This window comes from Podarcis tiliguerta, assembly GCF_965153285.1.
Source record: "Podarcis tiliguerta genome assembly, chromosome: 9".
In the NCBI taxonomy this organism is placed as follows: Eukaryota; Metazoa; Chordata; class Lepidosauria; order Squamata; family Lacertidae; genus Podarcis; species Podarcis tiliguerta.
In genome coordinates, this window is record NC_139542.1 from 9,438,071 (window position 1) to 9,453,081 (window position 15,011).

At 45.6% G+C, this 15,011-nt stretch overlaps 1 protein-coding gene and 1 long non-coding RNA gene across 10 annotated transcripts in view; both read right to left on the bottom strand.

Moving 5' to 3' along the window:
* LOC310657754 overlaps positions 1–15,011 on the bottom strand; it is a 197,638-nt gene that overhangs the window by 127,155 nt on the left and 55,472 nt on the right. The window lies entirely within an intron of this gene.
* Positions 1–15,011, bottom strand: part of SLC4A4 (solute carrier family 4 member 4) — a 190,775-nt gene that overhangs the window by 123,340 nt on the left and 52,424 nt on the right. For all 9 annotated transcript variants that reach the window (XM_083398253.1, XM_083398254.1, XM_083398249.1 and 6 more), the window contains one exon: positions 5,223–5,393. In XM_083398253.1, the coding sequence (XP_083254379.1) occupies positions 5,223–5,393 (171 nt within the window). The remainder of the gene's footprint in view (positions 1–5,222; positions 5,394–15,011) is intronic.

Genomic DNA, 15,011 nt, shown 5'->3' on the forward strand with positions numbered 1-15,011 from the left:
GAGCATCCACACTGAAAACAGACTACCAAGCTATCTAACATGCCCCTTCCTAAAGTATTAGACAACACCTGTTTATGCACTCCCAGGTAGGAAAATAAGCAGACAGGATCATCATGGGTACATCTCTGCTTGGTAGGTCACGAGTTGTGCTGGCTTGCTCCACAGACAACATGGTATATAATGCCTGATAATTGAGACGAACTAGTGTTTCTTCAGACACCAGAAATGTCAATGAATCCCCTGGCTCCAACTATCCAAAAATAAAAAAGTAAGGTCAAAATGACCCACGATCATCAACATCACCACATGTATTAATGGGTTTGTGTGATTGCATCTATTTTAGTTTGGCATGAAGAGTGCCAAAAGCACTCTTTAAATAAACAGCTTTAAATAAAATACAGTGAACTACAATTAAGCTATAAGCCAGGGTGAGTCAACAAGGTACTCTACCAATGTCGCTGGACAACAGTTCTCATCATTTCAGACGACTGATTCACCGTGCTGCCTGGGAGTCTAGCATCATGAAGAGGGCGCCACATGGACTATTCCCAAACTAAAGTCTGCGCATACACAGTGTGATTATGGACAAACCATAGTGGCCAGGTTATCACCTTGCAAGCAGAGAGACTGGAAAAGTAGACAAACTGGTTTTAACCATGGTATGCTTGGTGCAGCGCAAATAGGAAACAAAAATCCACTTCAAAACCATGGTTTCCTGCTCCTAGTTTGCAGAAGGAAGATCCTTAACCATGGTTTAGATCAGGCATAGGCAAACTCGGTCCTCCAGATGTTTTGGGACTACAACTCCCATCATCCCTAGCGAACAGGACCAGTGGTCAGGGATGATGGGAATTGTAGTCCCAAAACATCTGGAGGGCCGAGTTTGCCTATGCCTAGTTTAGATATTCAGACACTAACACTTAACCACAGCAAAACACCATCTGTATACATAGGGCCATGCAGTTTAGGTGGTGGTGGTGTTGTTTTTTAACTGATAATGGATTCTCTGGCATCTCTTACCTATGGGCAATTCCAAATGCTGAATTTGTTACATATCCTCAACTGCTAATTTTCTCACACATTCCTTAAAGGCAGGTACTGTCCAACACCCAGCAAGCATGCAGCCAAACAGAAGGATGCCTTCCAAAAAAACAAGAGTCTGAGCCATGCTAGCTTTTCTGCCTAATCAGATTATGTAGCATTTACTTTCCAGGGAAAGCTGCATTTTGAATCACAAATGTTAAAAGCTGCACATTAACCTCAGGCCTTAGATGACACGGCTACCGCTGAGACAGTAGCAGAGGTTACATTACACACTCACCAGGAGGAGAGGGGAAAAATCCCCGCAGAGACACAGAGCATAGCAATCCATAGATTAATTTGAGTAGCTGAGTCAGATCCACATTAGCGGCCATTACTTTTTTCAAAAATGAAACCAAAGCCATATGCACAGCATTTCAGCTCAATCGCTTAAGTGCCCGTGAAAACAAGATCAAATATTGTGAGATAACAATCCCGTACTCGGAGATGCTTTGGATGCTAACATGTGGCGGCAATACGGGAAATAAATGTTGCAAGCAGTGCCAAAGGAGGAATGTGCGAGTCACACATATATTTTTTAAGGCTGAGCTCCCTCTGCTAAATGGAAGGGGAGAATTTTGAGTCCTCCTCACAAGAGATGCCACAAAGCCTTTAACACACAATGGCAGGCGTAACGGGGGTAGCGAACAGTTTTTAGGCTTTAAAAGCAGGGTAAGAACTTTGAACAAAATAAAGCATGGGCCTTGAATCAACAGGATTTGCTATGCAGATACCTGCCCCTCAGCCAAACAACACCTTTTTGTTTACTTACACACAAACACTTGTCTCGATTGGGCCAGAAGATAGACATGTAAGCCTTTTCACTTGATTTGCTAGTGCCCTATGGAGGCCATTTGGAAGAGGCTCTTATTTCAGGCATTTTAATAGGCAGAATTGATCATCTTTATTTGTGTCTCCGTCAAATGTGGGCATATTAGAACAGTTCTCCCTCACGCACACACCCTCCCCATTCTTTTCCTAGTCATAAATATAACTGAAGCACTTTCTGCTTCTCGTTGTTCATCCAAGTCACACTTACAAGAGCAATTTACTTGGTCACCCTTTTTAGTGGCCGTTCATGATTATTTGTGACCAGTGCTATTTTTCTAGGGGGGAAATGGATGCCGGAACTCACCATGAACGCCTCCCTTGCTCTCTTATCAGGGCAATGGCGCCCACCTGAGAGGTGCTGGGACTGAGTTCTGTTGCGTTCCAGCTGAAAAAAAGGCCCTGTTTGTATCCTTGATGGTGACAGGGAGGTCATACGACAGCCTGCTTTAAATACTGTTTGCACCTGTGAATGTTTTGGGGTGGACATACTGCTTCTCTTCCAAATGGCGCACGTCCTGTAGCTTCCTGGTGAAATATTGTAACTTTTTATACCACAAATCTTCAAGGGGTGGTTAGGTTGGCTGCTGGCCCCTCTTTTGTTGTGCAAGAGTGCCCACCCAGACAGCAATAATGCAATAACACTGGAGAAGCATCCCAGAACAACTAATGAAGTGGAATGACAGTGTGGAGGAGCCCTGAATCCTTTGCATTAGACGCAGCTAGAACCCAAGCAAAGTAAATTTAAAATACTCCTCTATAGATCTGCCAATTATATTTTACTTCTGATTCCTGAAAGAATTCCAATTGTGTTACAGAAGTCTTTTTGCTCCTAAGCAACCGCTACAAGTGCAGGAAAAATTTTATTTGCATTGACTTTGCTTTCAAACAGATAATTTTCTCGTTCGCTTTACCCTTCAAGTGAAGGCATAATAATGGGCAACGGTGATAAAAACAAACCCTCCAGCCCCTTCTAGACAAGGGCTGCGTGTCACTTCTGTAGATGTGATCTAGGGACTCTGAAAGCCTTTGGTGAAATCTGCATCTAGGTTCCCAGTCAGAACTGTAACTCGGGAGATTTTTCATCACTTGTTAAATCAGCACTGGCTGAAGCCAGTCTTGAGCAAATCAGTCTTATGCAAGCCTGGTGCACACCAGCATCCATCCCATCGCCCCTTAATCTTGTGAACTAGCAGCCCCTGCTAGTCTATTCTTGGAACTCTTAAGGAACGAGACAGTTGCATTGAAATCTTTCAGACTGCACAGTAATAACAGTGCCAGGTGGAGAGGAGTGCTTTCAGTTACTTTCTCCTTACAGCAAGGACAACTATCCAAAGCTATGTATGGTTATGAGGGAAGCATATCCCACCGGTAAGTACCCAAGAGACTGCAGCTTATTCACAGTTGATAGGTGATGGAAAATGCTGGCCTCTAAGCCCGGAGTGGGGTGGGGAATCCAAGACCACCTGCTCACTTTGCCTCCTAGAAGTTTGATTAAGAGCCAATTAGGAACGTGGAGTAATTATTGCTCCCTGTGCTGGGCTGGTGCCTCTGGTCTAGTCCATAACCCAGTTTCAAACTACAGCAAGTTAAAATGCCTCTGGTGGGCTCCCACCCAACACACAAACATGGGCAACTGCTCCTACTTGTACGTAAGAAAGAGGCATTATTCAAGCAAGTGACAGTATAAGCCCAGCAGGAGACAATGAAGCTCAGGAGTTCTGATTCAGGAGTTCTGAAACAAGGCAAGAAGTTCAGAACAAGACCGAAGCAATGAAGATGTCCTAACAAGTTTCCACACCCTGCCTGCCAAGCTTTCAAAGAGGAGGCATGGTGTGCTCACACAAGAGACTCGCTCGCCTTGCGGGAAATACCAGGATTGCTGTGCATGGGCTCTGTTGGTGTGGGTGGGTCTGCTCACGTCTGCGAATGAGGTGCCTGGGTTCTGGGCAATAAGGCTGCATCTACTCAAGCTCCTGTTCAGTCACAGCTGCCTCCTGCCTCCCCCTTGGCTGCTCACATCCCTCCCTAGCCTCCAATGAGGCTCTCTGCTCCATGGGAAGGTTGATAAGGAACCAGGATCCCTGCTCCCCCGTTCCAAAGCAGCTGAACAAAATGGGGAGATCCCACTGCACTCAGCCCCCCCATCCCCCATTTCTTCTTCCTGCTCTTCCTGCATTAGAGGCCTGCCAGCCCCAGCCCTGTGGGGGTTTCGTGACACCAGGTAGACATATAGCTGGCTGGCGTTTGTCTTCAGCACCTGGTATTCTGGCTGTGGCACTGCTTCTATACACCTAGCTATTGGGGCTACTAGGCACTGATGGGTCTTGCTCTCCGTGAATTTGCAAAAAACGCTAGCACCAGTCATTCCATCAGGATGCAGCAGATGGAGAAAAGGGAATCCAGGTCAACATGAGAAGCGAGATCCTTTGGGATCCTCCCTCAGTTGTTACCTGGAAGTAGCCATGCCATGAAGAGGGAGAGTAGAGAAGGAGAGCCACTCCACTGACTCAGCTGAGAGACTAGTAATTTTTGGCTGCTCCTCTCTGAGGTGAGAATACCCCGTGCATTCAATACAGTCGTACCTTGGTTTTCAAACAGTATGCGTTCCAGAAGTCCGTTTGACTTCCGAAACGTTCGGAAACCAAGGCGCGGCTTCCGATTGGCTACAGGAACATCCTGCAGCCAATCAGAAGCTGGGCCAGACATTTGGTTTCCGAGGCAAAGATTGAAAACTGGAACACCTACTTATGGGTTTGTGGCATTTGAGTTCCAACAAACTAAGCTGTTCGAAAACCAAGGTACGACTGTATCCTAAATGAAAGGATACTTCAAGAAGTTCCCCCAAACAACATTTATCTAGCTCAGAGACACTGAAATACATATCTGTACCCTGCAAAATTGTGTAAGGAGAAAGACTATGAAGCCATGATCCGTGAAAGGAAGATAACACTGAAACTTCAATCTTTGCCATCCCAAATTTGGCTCCATTAAATTAATCCATAACTGACATCTTGAGAGATGTCGCCCTTTGACTCACAAACCTCGACTGTTACCAAAATAAAATTCCAAAGTGCACAAAAACCCAAAATGTTCAATCAAATCATTTCAATCAATTCTGAAGGCAAATCAAGTTTTACACATCTTCACAAACACCTGGTCTAAGGTGTGCGAGGTTTCGCAAGGACTCAGAGCATTTTTCATTGCATAATTCTGTTGGCCCACATATTTCAGTTATATACCTCCCATAAAGAGCCCTCACTATTTGTACTGTGGTTCCCTGAGAAACATTGCAAAAAGTGCCCATTACTCACTGAGTGGCTTGAGGATGCTGCTGCTTGTCTCGTCGGCATTTTCAACATCAGATTTGTCTGAGTTTTCAGAGATTTTCTCCTTTTCTTTCTTCTCCTTGGGCTTTCTTCTGTGGCGCCTCCGCCTTCGGTAACTCTTAGGCACGTGAACCCCAATGTAGACTGTATGATGACCTAGGACGCATAAACATGTTGCTTTTTAATAATCTTCAGATTGCTTCGAAAAGCAGCAATATATCTCAGCTATGTAATTGGCACAAAACAGTATCATTCTTAGGCACAGAACAACAAAGAGGTTACGTATCATTCTCAGCATGTGAACTTCCTTGCCTGCACAAACCAGACATAGGGAATTGTAGAGTTGCAGTGGATCCCAAAGGTCATCTAGCCAACCCCCCCACAATCTCAGCTAAAGAATCCCTGGAAGATGGCCATACAATCTCTGCTTAGGTAAAGGTAAAGGGACCCCTGACCATTAGGTCCAGTCGTGACCAACACTGGGGTTGCGGCGCTCATCTCGCTTTATTGGCCGAGGGAGCCGGTGTACAGCTTCTGGGTCATGTGGCCAGCATGACTAAGCTGCTTCTGGCGAGCCAGAGCAGCGCACAGAAATGCTGTTTATCTTCCCACTGGAGCGGTACCTATTTATCTACTTGCACTTTGACGTGCTTTCGAACTGCTAGGTTGGCAGGAGCAGAGACCGAGCAACGGGAGCTCACCCCGTCGTGGGGATTCAAACCACCGACCTTCTGATCAGCAAGCCCTAGACTCTGTGGTTTAACCCACGGCACCACCCGCGTCCCTTCAATCTCTGCTTAAAAACTTCAAATGAAGGACGGTCCGCCACCTTTCCAAGGCAGTCCATTCCACTGTGAAACAGCTCTTACTAGTAGAAGATTCTCTCTAACGTTTCGTCAGAATGTCCTTTTTTTTCTAATTTGAATCCATGATGCATGATGGCATCATGTCAGTCACGCAGTGGAAAGAGAACTTGGTCCAGGGCTGCCATTTTCACCAGCAGCTCCACATCCAACATCACACTTCTTCAGCCCCAGCCCCAGAGCCTGGCTTTCACAGCAACTTAAAACACTGCACATTGCTAGCCTTTAGAAATTTATTTTTGCGTGCCTGTCCCCATGATTGTTGGGTACATGCTGACCATAAGAACAACACTTGAAAACATCTCTTGAAAGGTGTCCCACTTCCTAAAGTGAATTTGTCATTTGTGCAAGAAATTTGACTTGGGGGGGTGTAGGATTCTCACACCCACCCACTCCAAAAAAAATGATGTGCCAGAAGTCAAACCTTTCACACAGCTCCACATACAGGGTTTCCCAGCAGGCAACATGCATGCAGATGGCCATAAGAATGGATCCACCAGCAATCCCCCCCCCCCGTTTTTGCCTTCGCATTTCAAGCTTCCTTCTAATCTCATGAGGACTAGAACTTTTTTTATCAATCTCAAAGAAATGACAACACAGGACCTGATTATCAAGAATATTTAAAATGTTGCCGGACCACACAGAGGTATGGATGTTGTTAATACAAGAAATAAAGAAGCGCTCCAGTTTTGAAAATGAATGTGCATTCTCGCTAAGAGAGATTTATTTATGATTTGTTTGATGCATCATTATCCCAGTCTTCAGCCAAAAGGAGCACACACAAAAATGTCAGCAATGGTCCCTCCCTAGGTGAGGGAAATGCTGAAAGCATTTTAGTGTCATAAAGCAAAACACCTATAAAAAAATTAGTCAGGTGTTTGCTCCATAATCTGATGACCCATCATACCGTGAATCTGCTTGCCTTAATTTCACATAGAACACAAACATGAAGTATCTTTGATGTGGCCAGATAATCCTGGTTTTACCCACTCGTTTCTCAAGGCTTTAGGGCGGAGAACGGCAGATAAACAAACATACACCGGCAGTGATGGAAATGTATTTATCTGAAGGTGTGCTTCTCGTAAACTCAAGCAGCAGCTGGCTATCTCTAAGAGGCATCAGCCGCTTTCCTTCAAACCCAAATCGCTTCGGTTACTGGGCTCAGAGTGACTGGAAACAATCATATGCACCAACTCTCATGGCCTGGCCGAGTCAAGACAAAGTATTATTAATATTTATTTACTACATTGATATCCCTTCTTCTCCAAGGAGCTCAAGGTGCTGTTCATAACTCTTCCCGTCCTTATTTAATCCCCACAACAACCCCTGTGAGGTAAGTTAAGCAAAGAGGCAGAGAGTAGCCCCCAAGATTACCCATCGAGCTTCATGGCAAATAGGTATTCGAACCCCGGTCTCAGTCTGGGCACCCTGGCTCTGTAACGATGCAGAAGGCTGGTTCGTCAAGGACCTTGGAAAAGGTTCTTCAAGTGGGGGAATCCCCTCAACCTGCTGTTCTGCCCCACCTGTTACAGTGCGAAGGCCTGCTCACCCTGCCTCCCTCTCCACAGGGAGCCTATCTCCAGTGTTAAAAAAAATTCAGATATATAAGCTAGGCTCCAAATGGCTCTTTCAACCAAGGTTACAGTCACCAAAATGGAATGTCCAGGTGCCATTTTGGGGCCAGGTGGCTCTAAAGCCTTCTTTTTCAAATGGCGGACAAATGGCTGAGATTGATTCTCCGTTAAAGATCTGGCTAGTTCAGATGACAACCTTAAGCTAGGTTAAGAACTCTGAGAACTTAAAGAAGACAAGTCGCTTGATCTAGGGACAATCCACACATGTCCATCAGATGTCAAAGAGATAAACAACTACCTGACATTCAGAATACATCTGAAGGCAGCCCTGTTCAGGGAAGTTTTTAATGTGTGACATTTGTTGAAAGCCACCCAGAGTGGCTGAGGAAACCCAGCCAGATGGGCGGGGTACAAATAAATTATTATTAATTATTATTATTATTATTAGCCTATTCCTGCCTATTTTTCTCAACACGGACCATTCCTAACAAAGGAATATTCTTCACAATGGTGAGCAGAGCAGAGCAGAGCAGTGGGGTTGCGGGGGTAAGCGAAGACAAGCTACAACAATTAACTGCTAACGTTGTTCACTGCTCCTGCTCATGCTGCACAGGAAAAGCATTTCAGTTCCTGAAATTCATTCGGATTGTGCAGATAAAATATAACGAATAGAATTGTACAGGATGTGGTATTAAGTGTGTGAAAACAGTCAAGATCCAATGACACACACACACACACCAGGTATGCAACTCCAGAGGTGCAGTTGTCAGGCACCATCCTAGAACCCAGGCACCTTCACCTGGTTGCAAGTGGCTGATAGCCAGGTGCAAAATGTGTCTGGCGCCTGGCTAATTTCTAACACAGCCTTCCTCTGACACTACCATGCACCTGTCACTCAACCCACCCCAGAGTCATCAGACACTGGGTCTAGCCCCACCTCTCCAGAGGGGAATGCTCCACCCACTCAGTCCGCCTCCCAAGAGACAGACCCACCTCCTCCATCACCTAGGTCCTGTTAATGCCAACAGATGGAGCAGGTTCCGCCTTCTAGGCAGGACTGCTAGACTGCTTGGTAAGGAACAGAACCACCTGCCATCCCAACCTGAACCCAGCCGACTTATAACGGGGTTACAAGGGCTGCATCGTCGTCACATCAACCTGAATAACTGGCTCACCTGCCTTCCGCCTTTGTGTATCTGTGCCTTGGATTAACCGTCTGTGCTTTGCAATGCTAAACATTAAAGCTTTAGGGGGAAATCAACAACATCCGAGTTCAAATTCTCCAGCAACTTTGAACCAGACACCAAAATACACATATCCGGGGGGGGGGGCTATATCCCATACAGGCAACTCCCAATTTATGTGGGGGATTACGTTCCAAGGCACTGTGCGTTTAAGAGATATCATGTATATTTCAAACACCGCTGGAAAAAGCTTGATCAGCTTGAAGCCGAGTGGGATTGCGGCAAGAACCATTTACAGTCTCATTCTCATGGGAAAACTCAAGTTGCATTAGTAAATGGGGGGGGGGAGATCTCGTACATAAAGGCTCATTGAAAAATTGTGTCAAGTGTTTCCTGCTGAGGCACGCCTGGGAGGAAAGTCTAGGAGTTTATCTTGATATTGTATACACATGCCAACCATTTCCTCCAAAAAAGTCTCCGATGGGGGTGGGTGGGGGGGAGCAGAAAACCCATTCTCTCTGTCTTGTTTCTCTTACTGAAGCACCTAAAGCAATACTGTGATTTTTCTCTCTTCTGCAGAATACGGGGAGAGCAGCAAAGTAATGCATACACACACAACTTCAGATTCATGCTACCAAAAGCTGCACTGGTGCACATGTGATCGAGGGATTAAAGAGATTGTCTAGTTCTGTTGGCAGCATATTAAAGTATTAGGACTACAGGCTTACTATGATGTGTTTCTATTATCAAGCTGACCGCGGCATTAAAACAATTCATCAGAGGTAGCAACTGCTGCTCCAACAACCAAAGGACGGCACCAGTTTTCTACTGAATGTGCCTTGCAGATTTGATCCTGCCAACTCTGATTTTCAATGGCACGTAATGCCGCTGTCCTGAGAGGCACCCTGCGCTCATCTTTTCATCCCTAGCTCAATGTCAGGCTTGCTGCGAAATGCATCCCTTATTTATCCATTGGCATGTTGTAGGCTGAAAGATGCGGGGGAACATATTGAGTCCCCTGCCCCAAGGAGCTTACAATCCAAATTTCAGCAGTTAGGGAAATTAACTAAAGGGTGACGAGGAGGGAGGGATGGGAAGGGAACAGGAGATTGGTGTGTACAAGTGCAATTTCACATGCTTTGGTTTTCTTCTGGGGTGGGAGGGAAGATCTAAGGTTTCGTGGAAACAATCGGTTTGGGAGTGGGAATAGAAGAGATCTTGTCCATCGGATGCTCTCTCCAGGGAGACACACCTGGCGCTAAAGGTGTGAGTTTTTAGGTGCCTTTTAATTCACACCTTTCGTAGTCAAGTTGCCTCCTACAGCACTGCTCATCTTTTAGTGTGGTGGGTAGGACTTTTTAATGAGCATTTTATGAAATTTGCATTTTTCATTGTTTCCAAATTTTTGGTTTTCAATTGCTTTTAGTCATTGTATCTCATTCTCTTGAGCTGCTCTGAGACCTTTTCTAATGTATAAAGCAAAGGACAGATGCAATAATTAAAAATGAACAATTACAGTGGTACCTCGGGTTACATACGCTTCAAGTTACAGACTCCACTAACCCAGAAATAGTACCTTGGGTTAAGAACTTTGCTTCAGGATGAGAACAGAAATTGTGCAGTGGCAGTGCGGCAGCGGCAAGAGGCCTCATTAGCTAAAGTGGTGCTTCAGGTTAAGAACAGTTTCAGGTTAAGAACGGACCTCCGGAACGAATTAAGTACTTAACGCAAGGTACCACTGTATTGGCTGTTGCTTATGTTTTGTATTTTGTTGCTGCATTTCGTGTTATTTTTATTGTTGTATTGTGACTCTAAGCTCTTGTGAGCCACACTGAGCGGCAAAGAGGCACTGGAAAGGTGGGACACAATCTTTTGTATATTATATAAATAATATACTGCATATGAAATAAAAGAAAGGGACAGGTGGAATTACGCAGGTCAACCTGGGATGGGAATTCTGGGCATAAGAACCATAAGCAAAAGGAAAAAAGGGTCTAGCCCTGGAGAGCAGAAGAAATTGGGGCAGATGAAACACATCAGAGTTGAAGACATGTGAGACACCGACAAGGACTATATATTGGCATTTCGAAGGTGGTATTAACATTTTGAAATTCAGGAAGGGTGTAAAATTTGGACCAGGCTTTGCCAGATGGCTTTGGTTGATGGGAGCTGTAGTCCCAAACATTCAGTGGGCACGAGGTCAGGATGATTTAGAGCGAAGCACTTGAGCTGAGTATCTGAAGATATAAGACTGGCAGGTGGCTTCCCCAAAAGCTGAGACGGAGAGAAGAGTTGGCTGAGAGGCATGGGAATTAGGTTATGCCAGCCACAAACTGCAGCCAAAAAAACAAAAGCAAAACCTGACAAACTATGAGAAGTTGCCAAGGTGGGGCCAGAGAGCCCTCTAGCTAAAAAACTGGAGAGAGAGAGCAGCTGGAGAGGAACTGAGAATTCTGTAATCAGCAGCTAGGGCAAACTAATGTTCATTTTCTCTTTTCCGTGCTGGAGGCATCAGGTAAACTCACTGTTTTCGATGTATTCAGGCCTTGGGCCTGGTTTTGAGACCTTTATCACCCTAGCACAGACATGTTCAACCAGTCGACCGCAGTCGACAGGTAGATCCCCTGGTGATCCCGGTTGATCGCTGGCTCCTTATCCATTGCAGGTGTAGAAAAACTTTTGAATGATTGTTTCCAGCCTCCGCCCCCCTCGCTCTGTCCCTCTGCCACGTAAAATGGGCACTGTTTTGTGTTTTCTTACTGTGCTGTTGAATATGTTTCGAGCGCTTGTTATGGGCAGAGTTTGAGATGAGTAAAGTATTTGATTCTCCCCCAAAAAAGCTCAATAGCTGTGGTATTCCCAACAGAAGCTCAACAACTTTTGTCTGCCCAAAGAAAGCTGAACAAGAACAATTGTAGTCTACCCAAATAAAGCTCAGCAACTCTGTTCTCCCCAAAAGAAGATCAATAACTCTTTGTCTCCCCCCCAAAAAAGCTCAACAATTCTGGTCAATCCTCAATGACGATGGGTACATCACTTCCAGTTGTTTTTTTACACTGGGAGTAGATTGCAGTCTCTTGGGAGTTGGATGGGCCTGCCCTAGTAGATTGCCTCTGGGAGGGGCCATATAGGGGGAGTGTCTGTTGGTCCTGTTGGACCCCTTAGAACAGGCTTTCTCAACCTGTGGGTCCCCAGATGTTGTTGAACTACAACTCCCATAATCCTCAGCTAGCAAGGCCAGAGCTCAGGAATGATGGGAGTTGTAGTCCAACAACATCTGGGGACCCACAGGTTGAGAACCACCGCCTCAGAAGTTTTTGATCCTTCCAGGTCACCTTGTGAGGATGGAGGTTGGATGGTTGGGACTGTAGTGCATTGGCTCAAGACCATCCTTGCAGGTAGTCTCATGAGGTTGTGCTAGGAAGGGGACTCGTGTTTGGTCTCCTTGGTCTACATGATCGCACATGGTTCGTTCTTCTCCCCAGTGCTCGTCTAGAGGACAGGGAACCTTTGGCCTTCCAGATGTTGGTACTCCAACTCCCATCTGCCCCAGCCAACATGGTTGTCAGGGACTGGCTGAACAACGAGGAGTGGTGGGAGGCACCAGCCAGGGAACCCCCAAGGGAAACCCCAGAGGAGGAAGGGGATAGGTGGTGAGGCACAGAGGAGAGGTCAGAGGGAGAAGATTGGGAGGAAGGGCCTGAAGCTGAAAGGGCAACAGGATTTAGTGAGTAGAAAGAGCCTGTGACAGGAAGCAGTTCAAACTCCGAGGCTGAAGCAGTGGAGGGGGGCACAAAAGGCTGATGAATAATCCAGGGAGTCCATCCCTCCACCCCTGGGTTATATAAAACGTATCAGAACCACCAGCTTCCACTAACCCTTATTTCACAAGTTCTCTAGCTTATCGAGACTGGGAAATCTAAGTGGGGATTCAGCACTTATCTCAAAGTTATAATTAAACCTTTTATGGACAATGAAAAGGATAAGAAGGGGGGCCCACGTCTTATCAAGTATGCGACAGCAGAATAGCCTGATCATTTCTAATCAGGTCTTTGAAACGCAAGTGTCTTCCAAAGGCCAGTGTAATCTTTTATATAAATGACCTCTGAAGACTTTCGTGACATGCAAGAACACGCCAGAAGACTTTGGCTTGCAAGACGGTCTGATACTAAAGGGAGGAGGGGAAGAGAGGGGGACAGCTTTTCTGACCCACATGACCAGTTTAAACCCTGTGCTACAAAAAGCACACCTCTCTCACCCCATTTGTTACAAAGACCCAGAAATACTTTCCATGTTACACCCAATTAGCACCAAACTGTGGCTTGCACAAGGCTTGATCTGTAATACATTCATGCTTGTTCTATCCACAGAAATTCCCAGGTTCAATTCCTGGCATCTCCAGAAAGGGAAAGACTCCATCTTGAAACCTTGGAGAGCCACTGCCAGCCAGTGTAGACAATACTGAACTAGATGAACCAATATCTGGAAGACCACCCCCATCCCTACAGACCCTCTCAGGTGATGAGATTAGAAGAGGGGGCTATCCAGGTAGTTCCTTCACTGTTAGAGGCTCAGGGAAGGGGAGGCCTGGGAGAGGGCCTTCTCTGTGGCAGCCCCTAACCTGCAGAATTCCCTTCCCACAGAGGTGTGCCTGGTGCCTTCATTGTCCAGCTACCAGAGAATACGAAAGGCATGCCTCTTCACCCTGATCTTTGCCACTTGAGGTTTAGATTTTCAGATTCTCAAACTTTTAAAAAGGTAAAGGTACCCCTGACAGTTAAGTCCAGTTGTGGACGACTCTGGGGTTGCAGCGCTCATCTCACTCTATAGGCTGAGGGAGTTGGCGTTTGTCCGCAGACAGTTTCCGGGTCATGTGGCCAGCATGACTAAGCTGCTTCTGGCGAACCAGAGCAGTGCACGGAAACACCGTTTACCTTCCCGCCGGAGCGGTACCTATTTATCTACTTGCACTTGATGTGCTTTCGAACTGCTAGGTGGGCAGGAGCAAGGACTGAACAACGGGAGCTCACCCCGTCACAGGGATTCAAACCGCCGACCTTCTGATCAGCAAGCCCTAGGCTCAGTGGTTTAGACCACAGCGCCACCTGCGTCCCTACTCAAACTTTTATTGGCATATAGACAAGATTCGAGGGGGGTCCAATACCAAAAAAACCACACAAAAAAACACTCATCCAAAAAAAAAACCAGCCACTCCTAAACCCCTATATCTAACACTTAAGTTAGTGTTGTCACTAACTCATTACACACTGCAGAAACCTCCATCCTATCCCCAGCCTGAGTAAATGTAAGGAAGGCTACCTTACATAAGCTGAGGTGAATATTTTTAGCACCCACCTTATTTTGTGATTGCAAGTTGTTTAAAACTGTTTCTTAACATTGTGTATTATTATTATTATTATTATTATTATTACTATTACTATACTGAGCTAGTTGGGACTGTGCATAAGGCAGCTTCCTATGGTCCTATACTGAGGGAGTTACATGTCAGAGTTGGCCCCTTAAACTGGATGAGCAACCATTGCAGTGCAGTCAAGGCAGAGATAGAAAAGCATTTCTGAGGGGATTGGGGCAGTCCTTTCATTCATCGCTTGTAAACCTGTTGCTAGAGCCGCACTCCCAGCCATCTAATCTGCTTTTCTTCCTTTGCGAGTGTGAGAGGTTAGAGAAGCCATCAGGCTTGCGATGCCATGATCCCTGCTCTGATCAAGCAAGCACAACTTGGATCCTAGGGCTGGAATTTGAAATTTTTGTGAGCTTCAATTTAACCCTCCCCCCATATATATATATATATATATATATATATATATATATATATAGGCTTCCAGTACAGGGGAAGCACAAAAGGGTATGGGGAGGGATATGCAGAAGCCTATCTTCCAACTCTGGGTGCATTTTCATGGCTTTTGACAGCACCATTTTCTTTTTGCTTTTTTTGTTTATTTTTTGTTAAATTTCTATACCACCCTTCATCTAAGGATCACAGGGCGGTTTGCAACATAACACCTCGAAAATACATAACATATTAACAAACAATAACAATAACACACGTACAGGGCCTTTTCTGCAGTGGCTCTTTCCCCTGGGAGGCTTACATATCTTTAAGCGCCAAGCAAAGCATTCCTTTTCTCCCAG